We start from the raw sequence: 11,472 nt of genomic DNA, 5'->3' as shown, positions 1-11,472 counted from the left end.
CAAGAAGTACATATACTTATAAGAGACTGACCAATTTCAGTCCTAAATATCAATGGGATAATTGAAACAATCAATAAAAAAATGAATTAAAACTTCACCCCATTGGACAATGTAGTAGCTATCAGAGCTCAGTAACTAAGTGGAAAACATTAAGGCGTTTGAAGCGAACAGTATTAGGTTCCAGTCTCGGAGTGAATATCAACTCTGGAGTGCAGGTAAATTCAACTAAAGAGTCCCGAATAAGATGAAACGTACGTCCTGGATTCCACTGCTAACCGCCAACCATTAAACTTTGTAAAATTTGATCATTATCCCTCCAACTTTATTTGTTGTAATTGACCGAATTTGATTATCTGAACTATTGTTGAAATTCTAATCAATGATGACATTTCTGTGATAAACTTATGGTACTTTATTCTTAGGGCTTTCATAGCACTTTCTATTTGCGTCATTGCACTTGTTTCATCTTTTTTGTTGTTGAAGGCGACTCTGAAAGTGTTTTATGATCAGGCTATTCAGATGCTTGAACATTACACGGTTTGTCTTCATACCAGCGCAGTACTGTATATAAATTCTGGTGGGGAAATGAAATTGTATGTGTTTAATCTGTTTAACAGGGACAGTGATCTAAGGTGTGCTAAGTCTGAAGCGATTACGAGTTCACCTAGACTGCGAACGGAACAAAGACTTGTAACCAAAGACCAATAACCTAGCTATTCTGAGGCGTCCTGGGCCCTGCTAACCAGAAAAAGAAGTCGAACTCCGGATGTAGAATAAATATATTCTGCAAGCAGCGATCCAACAGGCATAAATTAAACGTATATATATAACATGGAACTGTCCTTGGGAAGTGTTACAAAATAGCGTACTAGAAGGTAAAACGGACCAATAGCGTTTAAGATTTTCCCAAGTAGGAAATACGACATGAAGGTGAAAAGAGCGCTTTTGCAGCGAAAGTAAAGACATTCAAAATTTCAAAAACAAGATATTTACCAAGTGAGTTTTGGTACGGCCGAGAGTGGGGAGAGTCTGCTCTCCCTCTCGAAATGCTCTCACATGGCCAGCGAATATATAGCCTCTGCCAGGGAAGTCCTGCTCACTGCCTTCTCGTGCCGGGGGTGTTAATCACGAAAGTGAGAGGACGAAGAGCGAATGTCCGGCGCTTTAACCGGGTTGGTGGACACGGAAAATCCACCTAGGGGAGTTGGAAAACCCTGATTCCCAACCAATGGTGCACATGGGCTCCAATATCCTGAAGGAACGAATGGCGTATGAACCAATTGTTGGTCACCGGCTACCATAGGACTGCATCTCCTTACGATGCTTCACTGCCTTGTGGATCAGACCTTTAAGTCAAAGGCTCGGGGTGTGGCCCCCTAAGAAAACCACCTGCTTCAGTTTGGGCACCTGGGCAGTATCACAGTCCTCAAGCAAATCGAATGAGATTTGTATGGCGCATATGTATCTGGTGCTTCCTTGTACCAATATTTATGTGTTTAACTAAATAAATAAAATGAGTTCTGGGGATCTAGCATCCTCAACAAGGTGATGGTCAGAAAATGGGTCGGAAACTTAAGATGAAAAGGACTAATCACAGGTAACACTAACGAAATAGAAATTTATGTTTACTAATAGCTGATCGGAAAGGGAAGACCAACGTTAGGATGATCGAAGCTAGTGGTTACTTACTTCAAAAGATGTAAACAACTAAATGATTTCTGAGAATCTGAAGTAATGAATGATTAGTTAGCATGGAAGATTAAGTGTCTTGCCTCTATACTATCATGAAATCTACAAGATTTGAAAGATCGAAAACTTGAGGTATTATGTACAATACACATGGGTTGATTCTCAATTGTTATGGCAACATATACCATTCTCCACGATCGTACCATCGATTTTACAAAATTATTTAATGCTATACATAAATCTCACAATTTGACTCGTTAGGAATCACAATGACTAAATTAAATTTCTTGATTGTAGGAAAGAACTACTGAAGTGATTGCTTTACGCGACAGAATTACTAATGCAGAAGAGCGAGCTGAAATGGCTCAACGTGAAGTAGAAAAAGTAAGAGAACGATTGGCTGAAACAGAACGAGAAGCAAACCGGCTATCTAGAAGTTTATCGGCTGAGAGATTTGAGAAAGAACGTGCTCTATCTGAACTAAGATTAAGCAGTTTACCAGCAGGTTATAGACCTTCAGGTTATTCAAGGTACAATACTTTTATTGATGTCTTAATGATTTATAATGTTTGAAATCGTTTTTTACCTGTTTATATGTAGACTTATAAGTTACGTTTAGATGAAGAAATATAGACATCTAGTGGTGATAGCTACTTTGAATCCCGTTTGGAATGCTTGTTTATCAAGTTTTAACTGAGTGTTCATGTAATGAATAAACACATAAAACGCAGTCCGTAATAGGACAATGTTATTCACTGCTAAGCTGGTTGTTTCCTTGTATATATCGGTGTAGTTATGAGTTAACTTCAAGCCGGATCCGTCTACAGATGTTTCATAAGAGGATTCACCGTATTCCTAACCAAAGTCTCCTAATTTATACACATCTGGTTAGTTTGTCATAACCCTTTGAAATTGTGCAGTACATTTCAAGGTTTTTTCACGATCAGATCTTCACATTATTACTTTCGTCTTAATTTTCGACTAGTATTTCACTCATCTTTTATTCTAACTGATTATGTATATGATCGACAAATGTAACTACGCTATAAATGTCTGATGTATCGACAATTCATAAAGGAACAAATAGCTGAAGTTATTGGGACAACATAACACTAATCACTAGGAATGAGATAACGCATATTTTACGAGAAAAAAAAAGGGAATCTCTTCAACCTTACACTGGATACTATATTAAATCAATCAGTCACTAAACTGGTCACCTGGTTGTATAACACTTATATTCATTACTGAATCAATGACCAGGAAGTATACAATACGAAGAGATTGATTTTGAATACAGTGATCTTGAGTGCTGTTAGAGGTATGAGGGCAGCTATCACCCCCCGGTTGCACACACCGTGGAAGGGTTCTTCTGGTGGTGCATGAAGACGAGATTTGATTAGGCGTGGTCATAGTGATTTCAGAGCGTGACCGCAGTGCCCAAGGGACAACTGCTTGAGATCGGTCACGCACGACCTTTTTGTGTTAGCTCCATACTTGTTGGGACCTTACCGCTGTAGATGGATATCCGTGGGATAAGGTGAAGTGTGCATCCTTAGGGTAGACCTTTTCTAATCACATCCCTCCTTGTGGGAAGACAGCATCGCTGTTATGCTGGTTATCTGATAGAAACACCTTACCGCTGTCACACCTCTGTACAGTCAGCAGTACAACTTCGCCTTCTGTTTGCTGCTTTTAGTCTTACCGCTCTTCAAGTGACCTGTCTGGTATGGTAGGACCTTGAGGAACGATTGTTCCAGCCAGTATAGCTCAATTGGTTCATCACGATAGGCAAGCCCGACCATCACATTAAGGTAGCACCAACGGTCGGGAATTAGGCTCAGGATCTTCAGGTCGTCCCATAAACACAATACCCTTAGACAAGTGAGCACGGGTTATGAGTTATTTACTTTATTTTCCGAAATAAGTTCAAAATTCTCAACTTCGAAAATAATACTTCTCTCTTGAATTTAATCTTTCAGTTTAGGAGGAACATATTACCCGGGTACTTCAGTCAGTCGAGATCGTACGGCTTATCAAGAAAGAGATGATTATTGATTATGGTATTGTTAAAATCTCCTATAAACTGCTTTTCAGATCGTTATATGAAATGTTGTTCTGTTGACCGTTTGTTATTTCTTCAACATTTTTGCTTTTTCATTACTATTTCACTAAATTTTATGAAATTTATACATGTGATTATATCAGACACAAACCGGATAGGATGATTCTTATGTAAACTTTTATACGAAATAAATGAAAAAAGCATCTAACAAGTTTAGATTTATGAATTTGATTTGTTCACTCACTACCTTAAATGTATTTGTGAAAGAGAATCACTAAAGCATTACTAGAAAAGTTTGTTCAGTTAAAGAATCTACTTTATGCAATCAAACAATGCAACTGAAGATCATAACACAAGACAGAATACGTTTGAAACCTGGTAACTTAACTGCTGACAGTAGAATTTATAAACCAATAAGTTATAACCTTATCACTGAATAATATGACTCTCGGAAACCATTTATCATTTAAACACAATCATTGATACAAGGAGGCACCAAATATACATGCGCCACACATCATCGTTCGATTTATGTGAGGGCTGGAATACTGCCCGGGCGCCCAAACTGAAAAGGGAAATTAGATAAATCCAACCTTTTATCTACATAAATTTAAAAAATGGAATGTTTCGATTTTTAAAAAAATACACAAAGATTTTTAAAACTGATAGGGGAACCTAGACAAATACACACTCGTACCATGTACTACGCTGTTAATGAGCTAACTTACGAACCTGAAAGAAATCTTTGTTTAAATTCAGATAGAACAAATGGAGAACTATTTATTACTGTAAAATGTGTATTTTTATCATGAATTAATAATTATCTTATTAGCAAATCCAAATCTCATGATAAACGAACTCTTGTTAGCACGATAGGTTGGTATCAATCAGTTTGTGATACGGTGCAATCAGTTTCCAAAGTTACTAAATATATACATGTTTTTATTTGTAACCCTTTCCTGTGATCCTTAGTTTATGTTGTAGAAAAAGGACGTTCTAGTGACACAGTTTAATGTACAATATTATATACATTGGAATATATGTAAAGAATAAATATTATTCCACGAATAATTTACAGTAAAAATATCAAAGGTGGTAATTTTTTGTTAAGCCCATATATCTTCTTGAAATCGTCCTGTTTTACGCATTACTTCTACATATGCTCGGGCATCTATGAAATCGTCTTCAGGTACGGCCGAATATTTACACCATTTCTGTGTTCGTTCATAATGAAGTCGCATAGCAAGTAGTCTCAGCCACGACTCATACACTCCTAAAGCTAAAGCACGTGTTCCTCCACAAATCATTATTTTAGCACCCCTATTGAAAACAAGATTCATCAGTTGAATATCATGCTCGGATACTTCATAATCAGTAAAATATTTATAAAGGACACAATCTTGAACATACTGTGCTTTGAGTGGAAAACAGGCTTGTTCAATCAATGTTGATGAGATTTCTTTAAGTGCATACTTTTCATCTGGAGAATTTACAGTGTCTCTTGAAAAACAGAGGCAAAGATGTTTCAATACTTTAGAATTTACTGCATCTGATAGTTCATTTTCAAACAGGAGACTAGACGTTGGAGAACGACAACCATATATTAGCCACAAATCTCCAGTAGAGGTATTTTTCTGAAACAAGATTACAATACAAAATTTATCCAGTTGTACGTATCCAAATTAGTTAATATTTTGAGTATGTTGATTTAATACGAGTTTTATTGCATTTGGAGATGATCAACTGAGTGGATGTACCGAATCTTATCATGAAGATTTCCATGGAAAAACATTATATCAACTAGTCACATGGGAAATGTTACGATAACATAATTGATTTATTCAACACACAACCACCAATACATTGTAAACAAATATTGATTTGTTACATTTAAAGGTTCTATTTACTTGCACAAGGTATTAAGAGATAGGGTTCAAATTATGTCTGATTTTTTTCAATACTGAAATTAAAATAGGATTGCATCTTTTAGAATTATTATGAAACTAATAAGTAGTAACCTTTTAAATTGTTGGAAATTTCCGATTAATAAACCGGAATAGAAAAAAAATGTAGTAAGTTTAGGAGTTGAGTCAGAGAGATAGTAACTCGTTAATCATGGCTCAAAGTTGAGTATACGGAGTTATATTTGGTTTCTGATCAGGATTGACGTTATTACAGGTCTAACAAATAAATTTAAATTCACTTTGTAGTTATGCACCACACAAATTATAATATGCAGAAAAGGAATCATTTGTGTGATTTTATATTATAGGAATAAGAATAAATAGATATCTCACCTTAAGGTTATCGATTTTACGTTGCCTTATGAAGCTAATAAATGGTGCAATTCCACTTCCGGCAGCGATCATTATAACTGGTTGAGAGATATGATCGGGTAAATAAAATTGTGTAATATTTTTACGTAAATATATGTATATAATCCGAGATTCAACATTGTTGAAATTAATTTTCTGATAGTCATCAGGTTGATTAACTCCAAACCATATTTTTTCAAGCCAACCAGTACAAGTGCCATGACGTCGTGGTGGATAACGATCAATAAAACTTACATGCTTATCACTTTCAGGATATTCAAAATCCACTCTAGTGAAAATAATAGATAGTTCTTGTTCACGAGATAATTGTTTATCAACTGGATTAATGAGTGTATATGAACGTGGCTGAAGAGTTGGTAGAATTTCTAACAATCGAATAAATGATGGTCGGCAACATGAAAATGTAGACAAAATATCCAAGAGATTAAGACCAGGTTTTTGTATATATCTGAAAAAAAGATTAACAGAAACTGATAAATAGCCATTATATGTTGATATTTTAAGTAATAAGTAAGTAGATTACCTACAAACATAAACTCTTTAAGTTTAAAAAAAGAAGAATATTTGAGTGAACAATTGTTTTCAATAACTTCATCATCAGGCTCTACAGTTATAATTCCATTATGACTGTGATATTTTACAAAGGCCAAAATGAGGCACGTAATAATTAATTTGACAATGTACTCGCTTCGGCGGTACATATACTAAAATTGGAACGATACAGAGAAGATTAGCATGGCCCCTGCGCAAAGATGACACGCAAAATCGTGAAGCGTTCCATATTTTCTTTGCACCCAAATGCCCTGGTACGGTCGAGAGTGGGGAGAGTCCGCTCTCCCTCTTGAAATGCTCTCAACTGACAAGATGAGATTCTCCTACTATGAATTTTATTCACACGATTTTTTGCATTTTCATTTTTGCTATATTACTATCATACTGATTGTGACTGAACGCTTTACTCCAAATCATTTTGACCTGTATTAAATGACTTTTCTAATTTACAAATAACACAATTTTGAAGTATATATGTCGTAACAGATGAAAACGTTCCACCATTTCTGACATATAACATTGTCAAATTAATTAATACATGCCTCATTTTTGGCCTTTGTAAAATATCATAATTATGGAATAATAACTGTAGAGCCTGATGATGGAGTTTTTGAAAACAACTGTTTGCTCAAATATTCTCCAATTGTGAATATTCTATGGGGATCTTTAAGTTCAGTTACTTTAAATGTATTGTGAACTAGGACCGAGGAAAACATCATTAGTTTGATCATATCACTTCGACACTATCTTGGTGTGGGTTTGAATATTCGATAACAAGTCCTACCATGATGAATCTATAAATGGAAACTTGCATTAGGACACTAGGGATCGGTTTCTAACGACGTCTACAAAACATAATTGATGAAATATAAAGTTAGACTGAGATAACTAAAGCTTATTGTAGAATATTCAATAAGCATCATTCATCCTTATAAATTCTACATATTTCTTGATTCTTCTTCGTTTAGTTCATTGATGTTTTTTCCATACTTAGGAACCTTAACCTACTTTTGCTTTCGGTTATAGATTGGTCTATCATCCAGAAGAATGGTTGTAAATATGATACTTACTTTTCAAACATTTTCTTTCCTTCTTCACTGCAGAATTCTAGAAGTCGGTTACGTTGTCTTTCTGCACTAACAGGGTTGACGTTGTCATCAAAACAATAATCTGCTAACAATCGTAAAATCCGACGTGTTATGGGTATATACAGTTCACAGCAATACGTTAATAAATATCTTAATGAAAGTGGACAAGTAAAATGAGACCATTCAGGGAGACTTCTATGTTTTGTAGCTATTACTTCATGAGTGAAAAGTGTATCAGCATCATGCAGACTACCTAACGTTAAACGCTGTAACAACCAGGCCACGGTTTGAGTGTTATTTTCAGGTATAATGGAGATGCTATCACCTGGACGGTAATCTAATGTCTTCCCAGACTTAAGTCTTAAAGTTGCTCTGCAAAATAATGAAAAAAAACACTTGAAAAAAATCGGAAACCATTGAGAAAAGTTTCGTATTAATGTCATAGTTATAAGGTGGTTAGGAACAATTAGCAGGTCTTGGATTTCAATTTTGTGTTAATCGTCACTTGTTTGTAAACTAGACACAAAACCTAGGTCCACAGCTTCCTGCTGATTAGCCCCAACAACTTAACATTAAGGACAAGTCGTACAGCGATGTCGAGTCATTTATACCACGTGGAAAATACGCGATAGATAGAATTCAGTCAGGTTTAAGGCTTAGGTTGATTACAACTAAGTGATCAAATCAAATAAGATTTGTGTGGCGCATATGTATCTGGTGCCCTTTTGTACCAATGTTTATGTGTACAAATAAATAAATAAATAAACTAAGTGATTGATTAATGTGTGTTGTACAGAGAAGTCAGAACAGCCCAAAACTGAATTGGGATCCATCTTATTTATTGAGTGATTTATTTGAACGGCGTCACAATCTTGAGTGTAACATTGACACTGACAGCTAATAGCACGTCACAAGAATGAGTTGAAAGTAAGCTTAAAGACAGTAATACGGCAATTACTACTAACTACCACCTTAAAGTGTATCTTTATGTTTAGTTGCTTTCAAAAGTATTTTATTTTGAAATAAAATTTGGCTCATAGTTGAATAAGCTGACCTGTACTTGATTACAAAAAGGTAAGGTCATTGAACTATATCGCAAAGTGTTCTTTATTGTGAGTAGTTATTAGTCAGACGGATGACTCGGAAGTAAATTATTAAATACTAAGAACAAATTGAAGTACTATACATCTGTTCGCAGCAGCATTACAGACGTATGACTATAACGTTCAACATGACACACACAATCTTAAAAAAACTACTCCTTTAGTATGGATTTATTCAGAGCAGTGAGAAAGAAATGCTTTTGAGTTTCAAAACGTCTAACAAGACTGATCAGATTTAGTGGGGCAATAGGTCGAGAAAATAGGATAGGTTGAAGTTGGATACTGAACAATGATGTTTGAAATTAATAAATTTGCCACGGTTAATAACCTTACTGATAGACGGTCTTTGCGTTTCCTTTTGTAAGACATGTGAGGTTAGTGAACTGTACAGGCATAACGTCGCCACTTGAAAGAGGAGGAGAACCAAAGGCATGATCGCCAACAAACAAGCTTTGCTCTTTACAGACTTTGTAGTTGAATAATGGCGATGCTTTAGGAGGAAGTCTCAAATTGTTTATATCCCACGATTTTTCAAATTCATCGCCTAGCAGATAATCAGCTGTATTTTTAACATTATCATCATGAATACATTGATTTTTGCTGTGTTGTTCACTTGAATTCAGATTAAGATTTTCTGTTGATTGGATGACGCAATTTATGTCCATCTAGGTGATTTACAATAGAAACGAAAACTAAAAATGAGTAAGGATTGAGTAAAAACAATTATTTTGGAAATTGAACTTCATGGAAAAGTGCCAGAACACAAATTCAATACAATCAGAAAGTGGACATCTCAATTCCGGCCAAAAGCCAAGTGTGTTGTCTGGGGAGCTATGGCATTTTTATTGGTCCTTAAGACCACGAATGAAGTGAGAAGTGAAGAAAAATGATGCTACCGAAGTAAGAATAGGTATACCCTGTGTACCTTAGATAATTGTAAAATCGTTTGAAAAAATATAAGTGCATACAAAATACTTGATCTGAAGGCTATCCATAATGTGAATTTACAGTAGGTATTTGGGTAAAGGTATAAAATAAGGACCAGCCAGTAGTACTTTGAATTACGGATAGAGCAGTCAAATCTAAAACGGGAACTCTGAAGTGTCAGCGCGAAACTTATAAATTAATACAGTTGATTAGCGCTTGGGCATTTTAGTTGATATCATCTTGTGGCAAGAAACGAGTTTAGTCCCAAACCTTAGCTTCGAGTTAATTTGAGAAGTCCTAGTTCTTCATACAGATTTGAAACCCCATTTCGACCATAACGAGCGATGAGTTTCTTAAGGACATTTTGGTATCGTTCATACGTGGGATTAGTCTCATCAATTGTCTATCTTCTTGAACCCGAAAAAACTTTTGGGAGTCCTCTCAATGTTCCAAGCCAGAATTCGGCATTAGAATTAAGATTACGAGTCAAATGTTGGAGTTTTCAGTCTGAACCGGCATAAGATGTAATAGAAAAATGCCACTTGGACATACAGATGAATGTTACCAGAAAAAAATAAAAAATAGCTATTACCCAAACAACCAATAAAGGGGAAATAAAGGCGAACAAAGGGGAAATAAAGCGGAAAATGCATTGGAAAATAAGTCGTAAATAAAGGGGAAATGCGCCAAAATGTCTGCTTTTTCGCCTGTCCGGAGGAAATAAAGCGGAATTTCCCCTTTCTGTCTCTCTGTTTTTCAAATGTCGCTAAATTTCCCATTTTTCCCCTAAATATCCGACGAATTTCCGACTTTTCCCCTAAATATCCGTGGAATTTCCGATTTTCACCCTAAATGTCCGACGATTTGCCGATTTATACCCTAAATATCGGACGAATTTCCGACTTCTACCCTAAACATCCGACGACTTGCCGATTATTAGCCTAAATATCCGCTACATTGTCTACTTTTCCAACAACATACACATGCATTTACCGCAACCGCCTTTTGTGTTGGCTTTCATTCCCACAACACAGCACACGAATAATGTAAAGTACGTAAACTATGGTATAATTTCCAAATTATTATTGAAAACAAGAAGTTCTTCAATGTACAAACATATATGTTTGTCCACCTTTAAAAAACTATTATCAAGTTTATTAGACTCATAATGTGGATCTGTTTAACCTTCGCATCATTATTTCTTTTAGCATGAAATATTCATTCACACAAGGTGTTCTCTGATTGGATAGGAACCAGTTAAAAAACCGTCATCGTTATTTTGACTTCGTCTCAATATTGCACTCATTAAAAGTAAACTGCAGAGACAACTTTGAGCAATCAGAAAATCAAGAAGCACCGCGTAATTAAAAAACAAATAGCAATAAAAAAAGATTAAGATAACAGTCGGATAGCAGCTTTGATATCAATTATCAGCCCTTACATGTCGAATTATTACTTGTAGTAAGGGAAGATTGGGTTTCTGTTGGGGATGTCAAATCCCCAGAACTTACTTGGTAAATGGCTTAGTTCTGTAATTTTATTTTGGAAATTTGAATTTAGCTGTTTTCGCGCCAAACGCGCTCTTTTCACCTTCACGTCATATTTCCCACTTGTAAACTATCTTAGACGCTATTTGTCCATTGTTTCTTTGTGTGTGCTATTTACTAATGATGCTCAAGGACAATTTGTTGCTGTATAAATGCGCTTGACTT

General features: G+C 35.5%; 2 protein-coding genes across 2 annotated transcripts in view; one reads left to right on the top strand and one right to left on the bottom strand.

The window, feature by feature from the left end:
* Positions 1-3,747, top strand: part of Smp_140660 (hypothetical protein) — a gene marked incomplete at both ends in the record, with an annotated part of 23,782 nt that extends 20,035 nt beyond the window's left edge. The window contains 2 exons of the mRNA XM_018795492.1: positions 1,987-2,219; positions 3,672-3,747. Of these exons, the coding sequence (XP_018649799.1) occupies positions 1,987-2,219; positions 3,672-3,747 (309 nt within the window). The remainder of the gene's footprint in view (positions 1-1,986; positions 2,220-3,671) is intronic.
* A 1,113-nt stretch (positions 3,748-4,860) lies between these two features.
* On the bottom strand, positions 4,861-9,498 carry Smp_034220 (putative 5-methyl tetrahydrofolate-homocysteine methyltransferase reductase; the record flags this gene model as incomplete). Its single annotated transcript, XM_018795491.1, has 4 exons — positions 4,861-5,388; positions 6,052-6,538; positions 7,713-8,102; positions 9,167-9,498. 4 exons carry the CDS (start codon positions 9,496-9,498, stop codon positions 4,861-4,863), a joined length of 1,737 nt encoding a protein of 578 aa, XP_018649798.1.
* Between the last annotated feature and the right edge of the window lie 1,974 nt (positions 9,499-11,472).

The sequence above is a fragment of the Schistosoma mansoni genome, chromosome 2 (assembly GCF_000237925.1).
Source record: "Schistosoma mansoni strain Puerto Rico chromosome 2, complete genome".
NCBI lineage: Eukaryota > Metazoa > Platyhelminthes > Trematoda > Strigeidida > Schistosomatidae > Schistosoma > Schistosoma mansoni.
Note: the sequence above shows the minus strand (reverse complement) of the source record. Positions and strands in the feature narration are given on the sequence as shown.